Source organism: Pseudopodoces humilis, chromosome 21 (genome assembly GCF_049639895.1).
Source record: "Pseudopodoces humilis isolate 2021_Gansu_Grassland_sample_001 chromosome 21, ASM4963989v1, whole genome shotgun sequence".
Lineage (NCBI taxonomy): Eukaryota > Metazoa > Chordata > Aves > Passeriformes > Paridae > Pseudopodoces > Pseudopodoces humilis.
In genome coordinates this window covers 7,243,295-7,266,842 of record NC_142220.1, presented here as the reverse complement: position 1 = coordinate 7,266,842, position 23,548 = coordinate 7,243,295, and the positions used below count along the sequence as shown (strand labels likewise).

General features: G+C 48.8%; 1 protein-coding gene across 1 annotated transcript in view; it reads left to right on the top strand.

Annotated features, from left to right (window-relative positions):
* Nucleotides 1-8,529: 8,529 nt before the first annotated feature.
* Nucleotides 8,530-23,548, top strand: part of UBE2O (ubiquitin conjugating enzyme E2 O) — a 61,556-nt gene continuing 46,537 nt past the window's right edge. Inside the window, exon 1 of the mRNA XM_005526791.3 lies at nt 8,530-8,922. Within this exon, the coding sequence (XP_005526848.2) occupies nt 8,545-8,922 (378 nt within the window). The 5' untranslated portion in view covers nt 8,530-8,544. The remainder of the gene's footprint in view (nt 8,923-23,548) is intronic.

Below are 23,548 nucleotides of genomic sequence, written 5' to 3'. Positions count from 1 at the left end.
CTTCCACCAGCCCAGGTTCCTCAGGGGTGTTTGCTCTCCAGGGGCCACCGTGACCAGGAGCAAGTCTCTATCCCAGAGCATATGAAGGCTGGATATCCTGAGTCACAAGAAGTCTCTACAGACTGAAGGTCTCAAAACCTCATGTTCAAATGGCTGCTCCAATCCCATCAGAGAAAACTGGGAAAGGGCAATCAGGTCCCTTCAGCTATTTCTAGAAATTGCCTGAGACCCCAGCCAGCAACACCCTGGAGCAGTAGGCAGGGAAGGAGAAAGGTTGCTCCTTGCTTGTTTTCCTTGTATTTTTTCCCCTCCAGCATGTTATTCCTGGCAACCCAGGTTATACAGCTGAAGGGCTGATATATTTATGTTTGTTTTCTGGAAATGAACTTCTTGCTTTGCTTCCCAGCTCCCTGAAGAGTCGAAGGTCTTCTGGGGAGGGAGGGATGCATAGAACCTGCTGAGCCCAGAGGAGCCAACAGTGCTCCCTACCCCTGGAGAAAACCACGAGCCCTGCACAGCCATAGGGGTAACCATGGGAAGCATCAAACCTGCAGAAGAGAAGGAAACTCTGCCCAGGTCCCAGAGTAAGTGAGAAACAGTGATGAGGAAAATTCTCCATGGCTCATCTGTCCTCTGATGCTTCAGCAAAGCCTTTTGTATTTGTTCCAGTCACTTATACCCCAGGCTGAACTTTGTGCTGTGGCTCCTTGCCAGACCTGTCTGAGATGAGCCCGCTATGTTTGTGTGTCATAGCAGTGAACCAAGAGCTTGCTCTGTAAATTTTTCCTGCCATTACTTGTGTTTGTGCACCAGAAATCAGAGCATCCCCATGGTCCAGAGAGATGCTCACAGGTAAATAAACAGGCAGGTGCACAGTACCCCCCCCTTGCAGCATCTTTTACTAAGTTATGAATCGTCTGCCTGGGTTTGGAGCTGGATTTTTTTAATTAGTTGATATTTAATTAGTTATTCACCCAGTCTTAAAGTCAGATACTCTGTGCAAAAGAGCTCAAGTTTTTCCCCCATCCAGAACGCGGAGGGTTTCAGTGAGAAGAGTCCCTTGTTGGAAGTGTAGGGGTGTCAGGGGCTAGGATGAGAGTCACACCCTTCCCTGTGCCGAAACCACTTCTCAGCAAGCTCAGCTCTGTATACCAACCTCCCACCCCTCTGGGGAAATTCCCCCCATCCTGGGATACAGGGGCAAGTGGCAGTGGCCAGGGGACCAGCAGCTGTCCCCGAGGCTGTCAGTACCCCCGGGATATGACAGAAATGTGGGTGCTTACCAGCCGGGGTCCCCGAGCCGCTGCCTGCCTCCAGGGGAGCCGTCTCAGCGCTGGCAGGAGAGGAGGATCTGGGGTTTTGCCTCCCCTCCCCTGACTGCTGCATCCTCCACAGCCCCTGTTTATATATATTTGTTATTTATGGAGCACGTGATGACATCCTAAGGAGTTTAGAACTCCGATGAAAGACAGGGAGAGGTGAGAGGCTTTGAAGTGTCAGGCCAGCAAAGGGATCACTTCAGGGGTTTGGTTTGTTTTTATTCCCCTGGCATGACTGGCTGCAGAGGGATAAAGTATTTAGCTGATTGCTCTGCTCTGCGGGCTGGCACTTAGCCAGGAAAGAGAGCACTGTCCTGTGCCTGATCCTGACTTCTCCAACAGCACCATAGGAAGCCAAAGGCAGCCCTGCCCAGAGTGGATGAGCTTTATTTGGGGAAGGATGGGGAGGCTGCTGGTTGTGCCAGGCATGATCTGTGCTTGGGCTTGAGCAGGGGGGCGCTTCTCAAGGGAATCAGCTGACTCCTTGTGGGATGGGGAGTCAGACTTAAGGTTTCTTGCCCAAAGAGCTTTTCCCAAAACCCAATCATCTCTCCCCCGTGCAGCCCTCTGTCCCTGGGAGCTGTTACATAAGAAACTGGACAGGCAGAAGCAGCAATGTTTGTCCTCATCAAGACACGTGTAATAAAAGGGGGATTATCCCAGGCAGGAGCATGATGTTGGCATCATCATTATCATTGGGAACAAGATGCAGCCCTGAAAGGAGCCTGGAGCAGGAGGCAAGAGCTGGCTTTACTCCACTGGAGACATTTCCAGGGCAGATCTGGACCTGCTTTAGCTTCCAGCCATGGGAAAAATGACCTGGAGCTACACCCTTATCTCTCTCTTTTAAGTTTTTTCATGGAATCGAAACAGAAATATGACCCAGCAGCTTTTTGCTCTTCGGAAATGGCATTTTGGAGCAACTCCCAGCCATTAAAACAGCCCAGCAGAACAGAGGTTGGCCCGTGGCTGGAATAGTCAATCAGGGATGCCGCATTCCACAGTTTTAGCTGGGTCTGTCTCTTCCTGCTCCCACACAGCTGCAAAGGGTCAACAACTCCATTAAATTAGAGCCACAGCAGTGTGCCTAGATTTGCATATTTAGCAGCTCTCTCAGCATCTTCAGAGAGCCCCGAGCTGTCGCTGCGGCCCCGCAGCCGGGCTGGTCCCTCTGCTGGAGTACCCACTCAGGAAGACAGCAATTATCTCCGGGTAGGATTTGCAGCGAGGGGTGACATGTGGGAGGCAGATGAATCACGGCTCGGCCCCCCTCCCCGTGCCAGGGTTTGGGAATGAAGCCATGCACACGCAGCTCAGGGCTCCCCGGCTGTGCCGTGCTGTGCCTCCGGCCCCATTATCCTGGTGCTCAGAGGATTAAGCTGCTTGTGGTGTCTGCAGCCTCGGCTTTGAGGCAGGGTCTGCCATCACGGGATTCAGATGGCATGGGGATCCTTCCCTGTGTGACGCCGTTGGAGAGGTTTCTCTCTCAGACTCACGTAATTGCATAATTCCCAAGCTGGACGCTGTTGACATGCCTGTTCAGCACCTCCCTCTGGCTTGGCCACGGGGACCCACATTTCCAAGAGGATGATGCTTTTCTCCGGGCAATGACCTAAAAGCAGGGCTCTGCAGTTTGGCATCACTGCAGGGTCAGCTGCGGGCTCTGATTCCCCTCTCCCTCACCTCCTTCCTTTTCATCACTCGTGCTGGTGCTTATTGTTGCTGGAACTTCCAGCAGGATGTAGCTCTTTGGACACACTCGCTATTCTCAGCACTTGCCAGGTTGCCCACCTGCTGCTTCTGTCCCCCTGTGCTCCCTCTCAGGCTGCCAGGAGTGGTTTTAATTCACCAGCAGCTCCTGAGAAGCCGGTGTGCTTCCAGCATTTCCTCTGGAGCAGAACATTGTGGTTTAGGAACCTGCCGGCTGCTGCTCTTTCGAAACAGCAATACAGGGAGGGTGGCCAGCCCCACGCTCTGAAGAGACCCTGGAGGGGTTAGTTCACCTCTGTGCTCTGAAGTGTTTCTATATATACAAATATATATATATATATTATATGAATAACATGCAAATATACATGTATATGTCTTTCTTCTGGCATATTCCCTTTGGCCCATCAGTGGTGGGACTGATTCTCTCCACAGACACTCTCAGGGAGCTGGGGAAGGGATGAAAGGATGCTGCTTCACAGCTTGTTTGGGTTCTCATCAATGGTTAGAGGAACAGGCTTTGAACTCTGGCTTTGGCCTGCAGTAGATAAACAGGACTAGTGTATCTTGCTGCTCCTCTACCTTTGAGAAAGGAGAACAAACAAGTCTGGCAGTTTCAGCCATGTCTACTTGGCCATGGCAACCTCAGCCAAAAGCAGGAGATCGGGTGCCAGGACCCAGCCAGGACCTCTTTTGTTCCCTGCCTGGAGCACAGCGCTGCTGGTGATTAACCTCCTCTCCTCTCTGTGATCTGGGGTTTCTAACTAGGTCATGGCCACTCACTGCACAGTCCTCAGGGGAAGGGGGTCAGTGGGGGCTGCAGGAGCTTCTGGAGGGGGGAGAGGGCCGGGCAGGTGGGAAGGAGCTCAAGAGAGGCAGCCCCACCCTCCAGACCCAGAGCTCCGAGCAGTTTGGAGCCAAACTGCTTTCGGGAGATTCCAGAAGTCTGGCAATAGTTGGGGTATCCTGTTGTTTATAGGGCAGCCCTCGATCCAGCCGTAACCCTGGCACACTGCTGCTGGGAGCCAGGGTGACCCCTGGAGATGGCTGGGACCAGATGCCACCCACAGGAGAGGGAAATCCTGGAGGGCAAGGCTGAGCCTGGACCAACCCCGTTGGGGGAGTTCTGAGGTCTTGGTCTCAGTGGAAAGGGTGAGAGGAGGGAGCAGAGGAGGATCACGCTCACATCGAGGTGTTCATGTACAAGGTGATGCTGCTCTGGGTTATTTGTAGGAGAGCCAGCAGTGTTTGGTCAGGGCAGCACAACCAGAGAGGGAAGGGCTGTGTAATCACGATTCCTGCAGGATCATGGAATGGCTTGACAGGGAAGGGATCTCACAGACCATCTCATTCCCTGCCCACACAGCCCCCGGAGGTTCTCTGGGATCACGGAGACAGGATGAAGTATTACCATATGCTGCATTACTTGCTTATATTTCAGTTCCCTGATGATGATGGGGACACAGGGACTCCTTCTGACCTTTTTGCCTGCGTGATGATGAAGATAAACCCCCAGCTCTCCCTGTGGGACGGTCTGCAGGCATTCCCTGCCACACGAGCTGCTCTGCAAGACCTTTCCTGAAGGCATCAGCTCTTCCCAGCAGGGAAGGAACAGGGACTCTGTGCTCCTGCGAAGCAGCAAAAGAGGGAAATACTGCGAGGATTGGCCAAGGAGGGGCTGCAGAGCGGAGCAGAGGGGGCTGGAGCGCTCGGCCCGGCGGACGGAGCCCGGCTGCAGCCGCGGAGCTCCGAGCGGAGCTGCTGTCTCCGGGGAGCCGCGGGCCGGTGTCGCCCGCTCCCCCCGGCAGACCGGAGCTGCCGGCAGGCGACAGCCCACGAGATGGCACCAGAGCCCCGCCTCAGCCCGGCACCGAGAGGACATCGCTGGACCCTGCGAGCATCAACCATGCCCCGGCATCGCGGTACCCTTGGCTCCCTCCGGGAGTGCCCGGTGGGCATCCCGGCACCCAGCGGTCATTCCAGTCCCTCTGGACATCCCAGGCAGACATCCCCAACACCCAGCAGGCATCCCGGTAGCCTGCTGGCATCCTTGGCACCTGCCGTGCCTCCTTGTGTCCTCTGGGTACCCCAGTACCTGGCAGCCCCCCCAGCACCCTGTGGGCACCTGTCCCTTAAACCCTGCAAGGGCTGTGCGAAGATGCCCTGTGAGAGAACCAAGGAGGAAGGGTTTGCCTTTCACCAGTATTTCTACAGGGAGATAAAGGGTGTCCCAGGTATCTCGGCACCCTCTGGGTATTCTGGCACCCTCCGGGCATTCTGACACGCCCTCTGGGCAGCAGTATCTCAGCAGGGAGATGCTGGTGATCTAACCTGAGTGCCATAAGGTGGTTAGATCACAGGGACAGCTTGGTTCCAGGGAGGATGTTCTCCTGCAGAGTAAAGGCCATCCCTTCCCAAAACAGCCTTACCAGCAAGAATTGTCCCTAAACTGGGCAGGGAGGCTCCTTGACATGTGTCACTTTGCAGAAGTTCTGCGTGTTTGGCTGGGTGGTGTGGACTCGCAGAGGTGCCTCAGTGGACATCTGGATAGTGATGTTAAATAGGAGATGCTCATTTTGATACCCAGGCACTGTAAAAGCTGAAGGTCGTCAATTTTGTGACAGCTCAGGCCCTGGGCTGTTGTGTCCTAAAAAAAGCAATCAGTCCTCCTTCAGTGCCACTTCCTGATGGAAGCATATCAGAGCTCCAGCTGGGATCAGAGTGCAAAAACACACCCGGCTCGACTCCTGCTAACGAGCAAACAGCCCTGACTTGTCCCCATTATAATCCCCCTGCCGTGAGCCCGGTCAGGGGTATAATGTGATTGTTTTCATGGCTATTTGTGGCTACCTGAAACCCCACCACTGCTCTTCAGCACATAATTGCCCTGAAGAGGGACAGTTTCCATCTCCACACATGATGGTGCCCATTACTGTATCTATATTTTATTAGTGGCTGTTGCAATGTACATTAAGGAGATGATGAGGAGCATCACTGTGCTGAATAAAGCTCTGCTTTGAAACCTTGAGAAGACATGGTATCAGATTAAATGGAGTCAAAGGGCACCTTCTGCCTTTCTCAAAGGCCTGATTCTGCTTCCACAAAGGCACAATTTTCCCTGGCTACAGAGGGAGAGGGGTTGGCACCTTGTCCACAGCTCCAGGTGGGCTGGATGAACACCCTGGGGAGATGTGTCATATTCCCTGCTCCAGCACAGCAATAGTCAGAGGGTGAAATCCTCATGCCACAGGCACTCAGGTGCTCTAGAAGTTCTGAATGCTGCCCACCAACCCTACACACCGTGTCCACTTCACAGAGGTCAGGATGGATGCAGGTCTGTATTCCCAGGAACATATCCGTAGAAACAGCTGTAAACCCACAGTGGCACTGACTGGATATTTAAACCTCCTTTCCCTAGGGGGCATGCTGCTATTTAGTCACCCAATGGTCCCTTTTAGTTCTACTCTGTTTCTTATCCCTGGGGTTGAAGCCAAGAAATGCTCCAGCGAGGAATCACAACACACTGCCTTTCTGATTAACAGGATGCTGTGGGGAGCGATTAAATGCTGGGCTGGAGGCTGTGTTGGCCTGGGAGAAGACAAGGGCTGAAGGGTTTCACTGCCTGCAGCTCCCTGATTTGGAGCAGGACAGCGATAGTTTGTACTTCTCCATCCCTTCGAGCACCGTGCTGCCCTGCCACTCCTATGCAGGGGTAGCGAGGAGCTGGGCAGAGCTCCCAGGGCACTCATCACCCACACACTGCCTGTCCCCTTCTCAGCTGCTTCACAGGGCTTTAGGGCTATTTGCAAGATTGGAAAAACCCAGTCTTGAGGAGAGGGTTCCAGAATTTAGGAAGTAAGCACAGGCAGACTTTTATCCTGGTTGCTTTTCCTTGGGAAGTGGACTGAAAGCCAGCTGGTTGATCCAGCCAAGGCACAGCAGTCTGGGAGGGAGAGGGCTCTGCTGCTCCTGGGGTCTTTTCTGCAAGAGAACAAATTAGGCTGAGGATTTCAGGCATTTTCTTGATATTCAAGCCAGCACTGTACAGGCAGGAAGGTCTAGAGAGAGAAAGAGGCAGGATGTGTTGTGGTAAAAGATAGGCAGTGGACGCTATTTTGGATTCCTTTAGTCCTTTGCCTGCCAGAGCAGCAGAACCTGCTCAAAAAAACTTTTCTATTTACAAAATCTCTGCAGACAGAAGGGAAAAATCCTCGGAGTCAATGAAGCCAAATATTTGGCTCATTTGCACACCCTAATGAGGGCTTCTAGGAGCCTTGAAAAGCAAGACCAGGCTTTGATGTCAGCTAAAAAGCAGCTCCCAGCATTGAGCAGTGCCCAGTGCCAGGATGGACCCCCACCTGTGCCCAGGCAGAGGGGTCTGTAAACAGCACAGACCCCATCACTGGGGAGTGGGAGACGGTGCAGGGCAGCCCGCAGTGACTGAGAACGGGGGGACGATGCAGTGCAGCGTCCCCCCATCCCTGGGGCTCAGGGACGATGCAGTGCAGCCTCCCCATCTCCAGGGACCAGGGCGTGATGCAGTGCAGGCTCTTCCATCCCTGGGGACGATACAATGCAGTCTCCCTCGCCATCCCTGGGCTTCCTGGGATGATGCAGCAGAGCACCCCTACACCGGGGATCAAAGGATGATGCAGTGCAGCCCCCCCATCCCCGGGGATCAGAGAACGATACAGTGCAGCCCCCCATCCCGGGGATCAGAGAAGGATACAGTGCAGCTCCCCCATCCTGAGGATCAGAGGATGACCATCCCTGGGGATGATGATGCAGTCCCCATTCTCGGGATGATGCAGAGCCGCCCCACATCCCTGGGGGTCAGAGGAGGATGCATTCCCCCCCCCATTCCTGGGAACGATGATGCAATCCCCCTATCCCTGGGGATTAGAGAAAGATGCACCCCCTCCCCTCCATCCCTGGGGCCAATGGCGCAGCGCAGCCCCCCATCCCTGGGGGCGATGATGCCCTCCATTCCCGGGGAGCAGCAGGCGGTGCAGCCCCCCATCCCTGGGGGCGATGATGCCCTCCATTCCCGGGGAGCAGCAGGCGGTGCAGCCCCCCATCCCTGGGGGCGATGATGCCCTCCATTCCCGGGGAGCAGCAGGCGGTGCAGCCCCCCATCCCTGGGGGCGATGATGCCCTCCATTCCCGGGGAGCAGCAGGCGGTGCAGCCCCCCATCCCTGGGGGCGATGATGCCCTCCATTCCCGGGGAGCAGCAGGCGGTGCAGCCCCCCATCCCTGGGGGCGATGATGCCCTCCATTCCCGGGGAGCAGCAGGCGGTGCAGCCCCCCATCCCTGGGGGCGATGATGCCCTCCATTCCCGGGGAGCAGCAGGCGGTGCAGCCCCCCCGTCCCGGGGCCGGGAACGCAGCGCAGCCCCCGTCGCTCCGGCCCCGCCCACAATGGGCGTGGTCACCCCGGCCCCGCCCCTGGGCCGTTACTTGCTGCCCCTCCCCTGCCCTCCCCCTCCTGCCGGCCGCGCGCTCCCGCTCACCGGCGCCATGGCGGAACAGCCCGAGGAGGGGGCACCGGCACCGCCGGCACCGGCACCCCCGGCTCCCCCCGCCGCGCTGCCCCTCTCCGCCCCGCCGGGCGGCTCCCAGCGCCTCCTCTTCTCCCACGACCTGGTGTCGGGCCGCTACCGCGGCTCCGTGCGCTTCGGCCTGGTGCGCCTCATCCACGGCGAGGACTCGGAGGAGGACTCTGAGGAGGGCGGGCGCGGGACCGCGGCCGGCGGCGCCGCCCGCTCGGGCGGCTCTGAGTCGGGAGGCCCTGGCGCCGGCGGCGGGGAGGAGGGCCGCGCCAGCCCGCTGCGGCGGGGCTACGTGCGGGTGCAGTGGTACCCGGAGGGCATCAAGCAGCACGTCAAGGAGACCAAGGTAACCGGGGCAGGGGGCGGCCCGCGGCCTGCACGGGTCCGGGTCCCTCCCTGGGGGGGCTGGCGCCGGTTGCGAGACCGGGGCGCCGCCTTGGAGGCCTCCCGGGGCAGGGCCTGCACGGCCTGCGGGGCTGCGGGGTGGGCTGCGCTGGAAGCTCCCGAGCAGGAGGAGGTTGCTGCCTCGTTTTCCCCGTGACGCCCGTCCTTGCCCGCCCGTGCAGCGAGCGGCCGGAGCGGGGAAGGGGGACGGTGTTCTGGAGAGTGTGAAATCGCATTCCCTCCCTTTATCACGCTCCCTCGGGCAGCCCAGCATGGATGCTGCTGCTGTCTTGCGCTGAGGGCAGAGCACGGCTGCTCTGCTGAGGCAGTGGGACTTGCTGGCATAAGGAGAAGCGTGCCTGTGAAGGTGATTTGAGCGAACTTCCAGACATCTCTTACTTGCTGGAGTTGTAGGCCAGTGTCTCAGCCTTTATTGCACAGTGTCGTCATCGCCTGTTCTGGGGGAGTCAGCAGTCGAGCAGGGAAAACACCCCTGGATAAAGATTTCAGCAGGAAGCAAACACGGTTTGGATCTACCCTTGTTTACGTGAGCATTTACCCCTTGCTAATGAGGCACACGTAAATCTGTGGCATCTTAATTATATCTGACGAGCCACAAGGTGTAAGTCTGCGTTGGAATATTCCCATTTCCCAAAGTTGGGCTGGCTGGGGTTTTAGCCCAGGCTGACTGACAGTTCAGAGACAAAAGCGGGCGAGGGGGGCACTGTAATCGAGCACAAAGGGGCTGCCAGGGATGGGCGTTGCACTGAACAGAACGGGTGCCTGCACTGTCCCTGCAGGGTCCCCCTGCTCCTCTGGGCTGGCAGTGCGAAGCAGGAGGCTTCTGGAGAACCGTCTGCTTTGCTGTTTCAGAAACGGCCCCACACGCCGCAGGAGGGAGGGGAGACAGAGGAAGAAAGGTGTGTTGCAGTCCTAAAGGCATCGCTAGGATTGCCAGTGCTACAGAATGAGCTAAATTTAGGTGGTAGTGTCATTAGACACGTGACTGCATGGAGATAAGGAAAATGAAAACAGGTATTCTGAAAAGCTACTGCTACATGATGTATTTCTACCTTAAAAAAAAAAGCCTCTCTTCTCTAAAAAAAAAAAACTCCATAATTCAATCACTGCAGCCTTCCAGTAAAATCTTTGTGTGTTGTTGCAGCAAAAATTTGTCCCAAGTTGAGTTTGGTTTTTAGCATCTAAACAAAGCCACCTCCATTTAGGTGAGTAAACACAGATTTAGTTGGTGCTGCTGGGTTCCCAAATCCAGACGTGTTAGCTCTGACTTCAGTCACTTGGTAACTGCACCCATTGCAGTGTTAGAAAAAGCATGAGGAGGATCAGAAATCAAAGACAGTTATGTAAATAAACAGTCTGTCTTCCCTTTTAGTGCTGCTGTCCTGGTGTAGGTGCCTTTACCATGTGGGTAATGGACCCTGGGGAGAAGTTTCCTGAGTGCTTGAGAAATTTAGGTGTACTTCTATTGATTTTTTTTTTTTAATTGGAAAGCTGCCCACTAACCAAATTGAGAAGCATTGTGTACAGTCTGCACTGCAGTTTGGGATTGCTGAAAACAAACCTGATGCCACTGGAAGCATGCAGTAGGACTGATCATGGTTTTGTGGCTGTAATTGGGTTTTTTAGCTGTCTGCTGACCCAGCTCCTTTTGGGTTCCCCTTTTGGGTATGTGAGAACCAGCCAGGTAAGCCTGACATGCTTGTCATTGTCATGCTGGGAGGGGTACAAACCATAGGCATTATATATGGTTACCCTGGGTCTGAGGTTTGTTGGCTTTTTTGGTGCTGTTACCAGGTACATCTTTTGGCCATGCCTGACTCTCTAGCATCTTTTGCTTGTGAGAGTTTTATTTGACATCCTTAAAACATTAACCTGTCCTGGTGGCAGCTAAGCCATGGACTCCAGAGGATGCTTGTTGCACTCTTTTATTTTCCTTAAATCTGAAATGGGAAGAAGGTAAAGGTGCTCTTGGGTCCAGGGCTTTTGTGTGTCTATTTAATGTATCAGATCCTGATTCTGCACAGAAAGCTGGCTGCCTCTCTGTCTCCTGTCTGTCAGGTGCTTCAGGATCTGGGAATCCTGGTGTGTGTGTTGGATAGAGCGAGTGTGGTAATCGAGGGACAAATAAAGTTGTTGGAAATTTTGGGTCCAGTGAAACAGCACCTTTGGCTTCCAGTGCAAAGGTCAAAAGCAACTTTCTGTACCCAATTATATCCTCAAGCTTTCCTGTCTTTTCTTGGACAGTTTGGGTTTTTTCTATGTGGGTTGTCCACTCATTTTTGCAGTTGGTTGCCCCGGTATCTTGAGATAGAGCTTAGCAGCTGGTGCAAAACGCGACCAGCTCCTCCAAGAATTGTATATGTGTGCACAGTTCCTGCCTTTGGTTCCCCTGTTGATAGTCATTAGCAGCATAACAATGATGTGAATAAAGAAGAGCCAGGATTTCTTCCTCTCTGGCTTCAAGTGCTCCTTTCCTGCTGTCCATGGTCATATCACCCATTTAAGACACTGGGAAATCACTGTTGCTGAGTACTGTAAAACCTAAGCAGATCTGGAAGGAGAAAGCTTCCCATTCCAAATATATTTGCCCCATCCATGACTTGCCTGACCCAACAAATCTGCAGAGCAGTCTCTCTGGCTGGCTAAAGCTACATCTCTGGATGTAATTTGGAAGGCAGATTTGGAAGTACTATGAACTGCTGTGAACACTTGATACTTTTTCTAACAAATTATCAGGAGTACTTGGGACCTATCTGAATTTTAATTTCGGGATCTCTCTGCTGTAGCTCAGCATTCCTACTGCACACTTGGGCTGCCTTTGGGAACTTTATGGAAATGCTTAAACATACTAGGTATTAGTGAGGCTCTGGGGACTTTAAAATGCTGCTGCCCTTCCTCCTGCCTCTCCCCTGAAAGCCTCAGAGCTCTCTGCCACCTTTAATTTTCACAAAGCCTGGGCAAGGCAGATAGGCCTCTTGTGCAGCTGGGGGAAATGGAAAGTGCAGGTGTTGTGTTTCAGCACCTTATCTGAAGGCCTTCAACCAGCCAGGCCTCCCGAGTTCCCTGTGCCTGCCTCTGGGAGTGAGGGCTTGGTGTGACGCTGTGATACACAGGCAGTGCTGGCTGATGTAGGTGTAGGGACCATTGCAGCACCCCAGGTTTGCCCTAAGAGTCCAGGTGCAATTTTAAAAAAGTTCTTATCAACTTTTTTGTGAAGTCTAGAATATGATTTAGTTTGATTTACTCTCTTACCTCATTCAGCTCTACTTTGGAAACGGATTCAAACTATCAGGACTCCTCAGACATAAGCTGGTGGCTGATAAACTCATCACCTGGAAATTACCTGATGCTATCTCCAAAAGGCTCTCCATGAATTTAGCTCTGCTTCATCCCACACAGACCTGTTCTTTTCCACCCTTTGCTCCTGTAATTTCCTGACCTCCAGATATTGGGTCATGGATCTAATACAAGGTCACGGGAGAAGTTTTTGAAGATCCTCAAGGTCTGTGTTTTCCCTATGTCTGTTCACGGCCATTCTGAGCCCTCACTGCTGGGATCCCAGCCCACAAGCAAGTGCCCTTCAGATGTTAATCCTAGCTAGTGACTCTGCAACTTATTTACAACTGAGGCAGGAAAACAGCCTTAAAAATCTTCCATCTTCAAACCTGGCAAAGTGTTGGCCATGTGGAAGTGCAGTGATGCAGTGTGGGTACATTGGGCAGGTGAAGAGCGATAGAGGATCCTTCTCTGGGCCGTGAGGAAATGCTGGCCACAGTGCCAAACTCTGGTTCTGTTGCAGCACACAAATTCCATGCCCATAAACTATAAATAGTGGGTTTTACTGCATGAGGAAGCTGTATCTAACCCTCTTCTTGCATCTGACATTTCAGTTAGTCTCCCAGGGGGTTCTCTGAAACCACCTGATGTTTGTAGCTGTTAGAGACAGAAGAGAAAAGGCTTACTGGAATTTTTGCAGTTCTGCATAATACAGAACCAATTAATGTGCGACCTTTCCATCCTGTAAGTATCCATTGCAAGGTTAGGTACCCTTGGGTCAATTCCCTGTTTTACTTTGATTTGTTTGGCTCTTCTGATATAGACTTGGGGATCATCATTAATATTTTACTGCAAAAGTGGAATCCGGCACAATTCACAGTGTGGAAGTCTCAGGAGTACTAAATATTGTACATTGTTACTGCTTTGTGTACTGTGTGCAGAGTGAATTGGTAATTTAGGAGTTGAAAGTGGCCGTCTGGGCTAAGCCATTTATTATAATTATTCTAAATGTAGACAGGAGTGTTATTTTTAAAATGGACGAAGCTTGTCCTCAAGCGAGCAGTGTTTGTGATGTGCTCTCTTCCAAGGTGTGCTCCCTTTCAGTGTGCTGCTATAGCTTAAAAAAACCCCAAACTAAATTAGTAATGCTTTTAGGACTAGTAAACAAACTAATGTGCACTAAAAGCTTTAGAGGGAATCAATCAATGCCCGTGACAGGCTCTGAAATACCTGTGTGGATGAGACATTTTGCTGCAGCTTTCTCATGTGAGTTTATTTGCTGATGCAATGCAGCTCCAGTTTAGACTTCGGCAAAAAAGGGACTTCAAGCAATTTTATAAATTTTCTTTTTTTGGCTGAAGATTCTTTATTGAAGTTAAATAGCAGTAGCTTTGACAGACGGTTTCTGGGACAAGGTCTTGCTTGCCTGTGGTAGCTGTCCGCTGTTCCTCTCCTCTCTTCAGGCGAAAGACATTATTTTTAATGTTCAACATCTGTGTTGGTGTGGGAAATAATTGGTGTTTAGAAAGCTAAAAGCCACTTCTCCTTTGACTGTTTAATTGCTTGGGGGATTTCAAAGGCTCAGAAGGTGATGACACCTTCCTAACTGCTACTTAGGAAAACCCTGCCTCATTTTTTCCGTTCTGCTGTTACCTCCCACCATGTGCAGATTCTTTGCCCAAAGGGACCTGTGTTTAGGTCACCCTAAGTACCTGATAATTTGAACTGAAATCCTTGTGCTTGCTTTTGAGGTTGGCAGTCCTGTCTTTCCTGGAACTGAGAGATGTGAGATGATGGCTTGGCTTCTGCTTTTTATGTAGTTCTCCAGAGTACTTGACCTGTGATTTGGCTCAGGCTCTACCTTGTGTACCTGGTGTGTCCCATTCCTGAGACCTTTAGACCTGTGGCAAGGTATAAGGATGCTAATTTCTAGAGAGAAAAAAAAAGCCTGGAGGGAGACTCCATGGTAATGTTTGGGCTTTCTTCCATTTGTTTTTAGGCTGCTAAATAGGAATGTGCACATTTATGTCTGAATCAAAAATATTCTGCTAATTTGAATTTGTGAAGTTAAGCAAAAGTGATTTTCTCTTAATGGCAACGTCCAGGGACTGGGATAGGGTTTTTTCTTTCTGAATGTTAAATGTTTCTGTGAAGGGAGCAGGAAACTTGGAGAGGTAATGATTGTTAGGGGTGATTAAAAACATCAAATATTTTGAGCAACATGCGATTTTGACAGTAAAGATGCTAGGGATTGCTGATTACTATAATAGCTGCAGCACTTTCAGATGTGCCCAAGTTTCAAGTTGACAGGTGTCTTTTTAGCTTTAATGCTGTTTCTGGTCTGTGACTGAATTTCAGAAGATCCTGTGCCTGTGGTGGTACGGAGCACACACAGCCCAGCTAGGTTGGGTTGGTGACTTAGAGACTTAGATGCATTTCTGGATAGAAAACATCTCTTCCTGTGCATTTCAGGGTTACTGTTACCTCCCTTGTCTGACCAAAAGAAAGGGATGGAGTCATGTGTCTGCTGTGCTTTCTGCCCCGTGTTTGGGAGCACCTGGACTAGGCCATGGAAGAGACACAAGAGGAAAATGTGAAAATTTACTGGGCTCAAATCTTCAGTGTGTGGTGTAAATAGAAACAAATACGATGGTGCTGGATGTGGATTTGATAAATATGTTGGATATGTGTGTGTGCAGGAGAGGTAAGGGGAAGTACAGGTGATGTTATCTTTGTTTCCTGCCTTTAATTGTATTAAGGTTTAGAGCAACCTAATGGAGAGATAGATCCAATAAGTACCTGTAGATAGAATTTCTTCCTCTCACAGAATGACCCGTAGATCAAGGCCAAAACCATGGTTTGCAGGCGGGCAGATTTGAAGACTAAGAAATCTGTACCTCTGTACATGTTTTGGATTGCTTTTTAAAGAAATGGCATCACTTTTATTCAGCCTTCTCCATCAGTCAGGTGCAGGCTGTACCAGAGAAGCTCTGACTGCAGGGAGCTGCATTTCAGTTCAGGTTACTGGGAAGACTTAAGCTAAATAGCATTGATGCTTCTATGCTGTGAGATAAGAGCATGCACCATGTACCTGTGGACCTGCTGGTCTAAAATTTAACAAATGAATAGTTATTATGCAGAAGTGGTGTCTTAGACCAGTAGCTCAGTGAGCCTTTGTAGTTTTGGTTGGGTTTTGGATTTGCTTGCTGTGTTGGCTGCTGGCATGGTATGAGGTTGCTTGGATATACAAGGTGGAAACCAAGATGCAAAATGCTTTTTGTGCACATATGTTGAGATCTTGAAAGTGGGACACATCAAGCTACACCATAAATAATCCGTCCAGTTTTTCAAAGGGTTTGAACAACCAGCTCCCTGATTATGTATGTTGGATGCTCTAGGTAGGTAGGCTTCTTTGGGATTGCAAAGCTGGGGTTTTTTTCCATGCTTTTGCCATTGTCTTTAAAATCATGACCTCTGTTTCTTTCCTCAACAGCTGGTGCTGCTGCTCTCTGTGTGAAAGAATGGGCAGTGTGAAGGCTGTTGGCAGGAGGTGACACCAAGGACTGGCAGCAGAGCAGGCCAAGAGAGGACAGGAGCACTTGGTGTCTCACTGTAGCTTCCAGGCTAGGAAAAATTAAATTCACAGGAGTCATTAGGAACAAGGAAACCGTGCTCAGCTCACATTTGCAGTGGTATCACTTCACAGCCTCTGGTTACAGCCTCTTGAGTTGAAAAGAAACTGTACAGCCATACCCTTGGTCCATTGAGCAGGATTGGTTTTGTACAATAAAACGGCAGCAGTGGTACCGTGTGGTTCTGTATTCAGCACACATCAGACACAGTCTCAGTGGTTTGCTCTTACTGCTGCCTGTAAAACCTTTAGCTTTTCTGCTTGTGAGGGAGAGGTTTGGAGACAGACAAGTGAAGAGGGCTATTTAATCACCAGCTGAAAAGATGAGGAGCTTAAGGCTTTTAACTATTTTTCTTAGCCCAGAGCTGGAAGTTCTGGTACCTTATTCCTGTGGAAGTGACTGGGTACAGTTGTCATTTGTCAGTGGATGATGAATCGTCTACTTAGTAAAATACACTAATACGGTGAGCTGGAATTAGTTCCATCATGACTGATTTATTTTTTACCTACTTTTGAAAGGATGTAACTTCTTTGAGAATAAAAGAACTTTGCGTATGAATCATTTGGGTGTAAGAAATGGTGCTGCTTTTCTGCTGATAAAGGATACTTAGCAAATAAGTAGCACTTTTCATCTTCAAAGCATTTTCTGGGCTCTGATGTGGCAGGGTGTTGGAAAGGTGACAAAAACTTCCCTCAGGTGAATCTGGGTAGGACAGCCAGCATTAGTGCTGCCAGGTGATGTTTTCCTGGTGTGTGCTCAGTGCTTTCTCTATTTGATCATTTCCAGAGCTCAAGAGCATGAGCTTGCTCTGAAAAAACTTTTTGACATTCCTCAGTGCAGTTACAGCTAGAGATTTGTCTGGGAAAATTAATCTCAGGCAGAGCCACAATACATTGGTTATTTGACATATGTGTGAAATGGGATGCTTGGGAACTCATTACTTGGCATTAACTCAAGTTTGGTTTGGTTTCACTTATGTGAGGAGCTAAACTGAGTAACCCAGTGTTTTAAAAGTTAGTTTAGGTGTAAGTCTAGTGAGCTGGGGTTTTTGCAAGTGAGAGGTGTAGTCAGTGAAGAGAAGCTGAGATTAACTCATGAGTTATTTCATAGTAGTATTTCTAGAATCAAGTGGTTGTTTCAGACTTCTTGGCTCAAGATCTGTTGTTAGAGAACTGGTCCCGGATCTCAGTCCTCAGTGAAATTGTTGGCAGCAGCTATCCTGAAAGAGTTGCAGCTTGAGCAATACTGATCACCAAGGAACCTTGGTATTTTCCTTTACCCACATGGCACTAAAATGGCTATTCTGCTTCACCTGCTGCTGGAGAGGATCCGGAGGTACCAGCAGTGTGAGGAGCTGCTGCCCATCCCAAGTGTCCAGTGCTGCCTTTGCTCTCTGCCCTCACTCACGTCTTTGCTTTTCAGTGTTTGGAGTGAGTGTGCAGGGAGCACTGCTTAATATTTTTGTTGAGAGTTGATGGGATTTCCAGCAGGGCCCTACTTGTCCTTTGGCTTTGCCCTTCTGTCTGCTTTTGAAGATGAAAGTCGAGGGTTTTTTCCCCTCTTGGAAGGTGGGTTATGTATCTAATCCAAGTGAATAAATCTTCTGACTGTTGCAAGTAATATTTAGGCTTCCGTTCTAGCCTCTGAGTCCAAGTTCCTTGAAACAACATTAGTCTTGAGACAAAATAGCCACATTTGCTAAATTTAGTGTTACTACACAGTTGGATAACTGGCTGGAAATGATACATCATGAACCGCCTCTTCAGATTTGTTTTGTCCTTAGCGCATGCAGCTTCTGTCAGAAGTCTTTTCTCTGTCCTTGTGCTGCAGGTTGTTGAAGTTACTCTGATTTCCCATGCTGTGGTACACACTTCTCACTTGTCTTAGTGAGCTGTCCATGGGTTCAGTTCAAAGCAGAAAGCAGGAGCAGGGAAGAGGGCGGAATCTCCATCCTTTAAAACTTGCTTTTGTGGTTTTTTGTTTCTTAAAGTGTGCAGATGTGGATGATTCATTTGCTTCCTGTAAGGGGTGGTCTGGCCAACGTTTAAGTGTATTCCAAAGAGCTTAGGAAGCTCATCCTAGGTGTAGTAGTACATAATCACAGAACTTCCTCGACTGTGCATCTCTGTACATTCCTGAAATACAAGAAGGAAGAGAACATCCTGTGGAATGCTACAGCTGGGAAGGTGACACTGTGCAGGAAGCACCAGCATTCCTGGCTGCTTAGTTTAGGAAGAAACTTAATGATGGTTTTCTTAATTCATTAACTGATACTTTTATCATCCTAATGTCAATGTTGTGGGATCTCACTTTGTGTTAGAATTGGACAAGCAGATCCAGGGTGTATCATTGACTCAGTAACTAGTTTTTCACCCACAACATCTGACCTACATAGCTGATTTGGCTTTTTGGTGCTTTTGACTCTGGGGCCAGAAACTTCCTCTGTTTAGTTTTGTGTGGTGGTGGGGATTGTGCTGGTACATGATGGAGAAAAATGTCGTTTGGTTCACAAATGAAATCTGCTCTGTAATGGTAAAGTATAGTGCAGGGTAACTTTATTGCAACAAAATGTGTGGGGCAGGAACTCCCTGTGAGCACTCTAGGCTGGTGCTGCTGAGGGCATCACTGCAGAAGCAGCCTGCTCTCTCAGAGAAATTCCATTAGAGAGTCAACTCTTTGCTTTGATTCCTTCAATTAGGAACCTGTCCCAGTCTGGATGAGAAAAGTTATAATTTCTAGCATAAATGTGCAAACAGCTTACACCCATCTCCTCTAGTAAAAAGCAAATCTAACTCCTAAATAGCTGCTTGTCTTTAAAATTGTGTTATTATTGTGCTGAAGCACAATTATTTTCTCCCTTTTCACCCTCAGACTGTATATCACTAACTTCCTTCCTGGAGAGGCTCTTTCCCTGCTGTTCCTGCAGCCCTTGTCCACACTTACTCCAGCTCACACCATGCTTTCTTCACCCGAGTTGGCTCTGGTGATCAACCTCGAGTGCCTTGTTGAATGCTCCTTTTCTGAGCCCAAGTATTAGATTAAAACAATTCCCACATCAAGCACTCTTTGTATTTTACAGGAGTACAGTGGGATCTACTCTTGTGTTTCTTGTTCTGTTGTGGAGCATAGAGAAAACTTAAATTATGGAAAATAAATATCACCAATATGGTAATTGCTCTGGTCACTTCAGTGAATGTGTAAACTCTTCAGTTAGAAGAGTCTTTCTGGTTTTTTTCAGTGTTGACACTTTGAACTTTGGAAGAAATCCAGGCTGAATTCCTGGTTTCCTCTTAATTGTGCTGTCTTTGTTCTTTTTTCTATTCTCAGTAACATAATTTAGTACCAAATTGCCATCCATAGATATTGGTTACCATTTGAAATCTTATCTGCTTGTACAAAATCATTAAAATAATTGTGATTCCAATTTCCTCTTATTTTAGTGTAGTGAATGCAGCCCGAGTGTGTGTGTTACACTAATTCCATGTACTCTGCTGCTTAATTGGCACTGGGTGCAAACACAGCACGTGTATTCACACCTCAGGTCTCCCTCACAAGCCTGCTTTGGTTTCTTTTGTTAGTGCCCCACACAGTTGATTTCTCTTGAGCTCCAGCAGTCTCTGATTAGCATACATACAGCTGTGCAGGGCAGCTCTGGAGGAAATGCTCTTATCTGAGAGCTCCCAAAGCTGCCATGCTCGCTCTAAAGTCAGTACTGCAAACAGGGAGCTGCAAAAGCATTTTTTTTCCCTTCAGTGGTTTTGACAGATTGGAAACTGGCAGTGCTGGAAACCCACCCAGCCTGTAGGATTTGACAAACAGTGTTTGACTTTGACCATGGTCAGTTGGGTAGAGAGGTCTCAGCACCCACCCTAGCTGTGATAGTAACTACAGAGTGCACTTTACTGTCCTGGTGACTGACAAGAACCATAATTTTCTCTTGTTGTAATCTCTTCTAATCTGGGAGTGATAAGTGCTTGCTCTCTGGAGAGCTGTGATGAGAAATGAAAGGACTGAAAAATCATCTTTGAAGGTGGTGTTTGTAGGGCAGTTTCCCATCTCTGTACTCCTGTACCTGTGTCTGAATGAGTGTTGTGCTCTTGTACTGCTGAGAGGGCAACAAACTCAGGGTGGAGAATTCCTTTCCAGAACTGGCATCTTTGTGGCTGCTTGCTACTGTTGGGGCTAGCAAGCCATTCTATAAAAGCCTTTATGAGCAATCTTAGAACTCTGCTGTGTGTCTCCTTTCTGCTTCTTGGTGCTGGCAGCAAACTAAGCACCCCAGAAGCTAAAAAGCTAAAAAGTCCATGATACTTGTTCTGGAAAGCAGCCTAAGGAGTCTTTATGAAATGCCAGTTGTTCCTGTTAGTGCTGCTAACTTAGCCCACCTTTAGCACAGTTCAGGTTGCCTGCCTCTGATCTGCAGTGCTGGCAATGCTTGAATAAAGCCTTAAAACAAAAGATCAAGGATTAGAGGCAAAATTATATTCAGAGCATCATTGTCCACCTTGTGCATTCAACTAAGCATGGTAGAAAAGACACCAAATTGCAGTTCTCAAGTATTTGCTAGTTGGGCTCTTGGCTCAGCTGGTTCCTGCTGTGCTGTAAGAGGATCAAGTACTGCTGCTGTACACCGAAGTTTATTGTTGTAGCAGGTTGTTTTTTCATAGCTTTCTTTGATTTTGATACCATTTGGCTGCTTCAGAGCTCCTGAAGTGTTCATGACCTTCGATTAGGTTTAGTTTTCTCACTACACCTGGAGAGACTCAAAGACCCTTTCTCTTCACATCTCTTATCTTTGCTATTTTCATTGTTCTTTGGGAATTGAGTTATTCAGGGCAATAGCATGTTCATTGCTCCTGAGAGTGGTCCCTACCCTGCACTGGATGGCTGGCAGGGCATCCATTTGCCCTCTCAATTTTCCAGTTTCATCAGAAAAAGATACCTAGATATTGTCAAAATGCTTAACAGATTAATTATGACCTTCTAGCCTGGGAGTGTTTCGTCTGAACTGAGGAGTGATGTTGAGCTGAACTTTTGGGTTTTCCTGCTAGTGAACAATGCTGGTATTTGAGCTAAAAGAGCATTTCTCCTCTTCCCCCCCACCCCAATTGCTTTAGGGTGTATAAAAATGAAGCAGGATTATCTGTGTTCTAAAGAAGAATAGAACAAAGTATGTTTCTTCTGTTCTCATGGAATGAGGCTCCAGGAGGAACATTGCAAGGTTAGTATGTGCTGTGTGCATACCTAGTGCTGCTACTTCAGCTTAGTCTCATCCAAACAGTGCCTTTATCTCCTGCTTTCAGGAAAACCAGGCACCTGCCATGTTCAGCTACAGTGTGATTTAGCAAAGTGGCGAATCTTCATTAGAGACCAGGAAGAGCTTTTAATCAGAAATGACAACATACAGTCTGTGATTTACACCCAGGTCTCAAGTGGTGGGTGAAATCACCCTTCTCAACACCCACCTTGCTATAAATAGCTGTTTTCACTGGGGGCAGGTGCTACTGAAATGTCACTTGGGTGAAATCTGAGTGATGTGTTGAGTGTGTGTCAGAGCCGAGAGAGGCATTGTCTTTGTTGGATGTATTGAAACGTGTGTGTCTCTGCCAAGAGATGTTGTAATGGTGAGATAGATATCGATCAGAGCTACTCTTGAAGTGTTTTGAAACTCTAATACTTCCTTGAATCATCTCAGTGCTCCATTCACAAAAGCTGTTGTTAAAATGTCACGCTGTTAGGTATGTCTTGGTTTTATCCCACCCTATTCCTCCACCATAAGGGATATTTTTTCAGGAAACTCTAGACTTTTTCAGTTCCCTACTTTTGTGCACATCACAAGGGGTTATTTTCTCCCCATTGTTATGAACAGAAGTGTTGTTTGAGTGCCCAGACAGTCGGTAACATCTGGCAGTCTGCTTTTTGGTGGAGTGTTAAGTATCTTCACAGTTCTGTTTTTATAATTGTCCTCTGAAAGAGTGAGCCATGGTGACTTTCCGAATGGAATATTTATCTGTCACATGCTGTCTCTGCAGTGTTGTTGTGGGACTATTCTTTTGACACTGACAGTTCCTGCAAGAGGAAAATTAGTTTGTCTTGATCTATCCATTCAGCTCTGGAGTGTTTCTTGAACTTTGTAGAAGGGTCTGAGATGGGTACATGTGGTAGAAGAAAAATGGGACTCAATTGCAAATTGCCATTATTGCAATCAGTTTTTGAGCTGAAATCTACCAATCGTCACTTGGTCTTGAGATGAGAGCAGCAGCTTCTTTTTAAACTTCATTGATGTCTTTTTTTAAAAGCTACTTTATGAAAAACATCTTTGCTAGATGAAATAGATTTGGGACTTCTGAATTACAGGCTTTCGTTTTAAGCAGACTTCAGATCTTTGGGCTATTCCTGTTCAAAAGGTGCATGACACTTAAATGCTTTAAAACTGAGGCTCCTGAGCACCTGGCTGGAGAGCTTGGAGACCCAAAGCCCATGGAAGTTATCCCTGTGTTGCCCTGCTTTTGGCTGTCAAGGAGGATTTTAGTGCAGAAGCCTGTGGGTAATGGCATTGTGGTGACAATGTAACCCTGAAAAGGATCTGGAGCATGGTGGTGGCAGACTCAAGCACTGATGGGCAAGTGTGTACCACACCTCTGTATAAATGATTTTCAGTAACTCCTATTTTTGTCTTACATCTATCTCAGCGTGGTCTGACTGAAAGCTGTAAAGGGCTCTGAATTTGGGGCTGAAGCAGCATGTAAGTTGTACTGAGTGAGGGTTCCTACTGGCACACAGCTGGATTTGGGAGCTTTGTTTCATTTCCCCAAGTTTGGCACGTGGGATGGAGAAGTTTTAGAGTAGATGTGATGCTGAACAGCACCAGGAACCTGAGAAGTGCTGGTGCTGCAGTGAGGGGGTGGATATCGTAGAATTGGTGTCTGTGGTGCTGGGTCCTGCTGGAGAGTGAGACTCAGGTCTGTCCTGTCTTGGGGAGCCTGGATTTGGATGTGATCTGGCTGCCAGACCACTGCCTTAGTGCAAAGTTCTTTTCACTGACATTTCCCAGCCAGTGTCTCAGAAGAGGTGCCCAAAAAAAGGAAGGTGTTTATACCATGAAAAAGGAAAGGATGTGCTTGTTTCCTTCCAATTACAGGGAACTTTAAGCCTTATTTCTCCTTAGTTTTTTCTGTTTGGAGTGATACGAACCAGAGGAAAAATCGTGGGATTTTCTTCATCTGTGATTTTCTTACCCCGCCCCTGGTGATCTCATATCGGTTAAAATCTGAGACCTATTTCTGTGCACCATAATCCTTGTTGTTTTGTGACAGCTTATTGTATGCACATTCTGTGTGTATCTCCTGCTCTTAACTGCTTAGTGTGTACCAAAGCAGGAGTTATTTTTACTGCTGTCAGTGGTGTTGAGCTTTGCAGCACTGGGCGTATCCTGTTCTGCATCCTACATCCACAGAGCAAGCAGCCTTTAGAGGAATCAAGGACTTGTACTGCTGCTGGTGATGGAGAGGGCAGAAAAACCATGAGGTTCAGCTTGTTAAAACTGTTGGGATTTTGAATATCTAAAATTGATATGGGATTGAAAAACATATCTGAAACAAATTCCAGTGGGGAAAATGCACTGCTTAAATGTGTTTTCCAAAGGCTGTGGCAATGAGG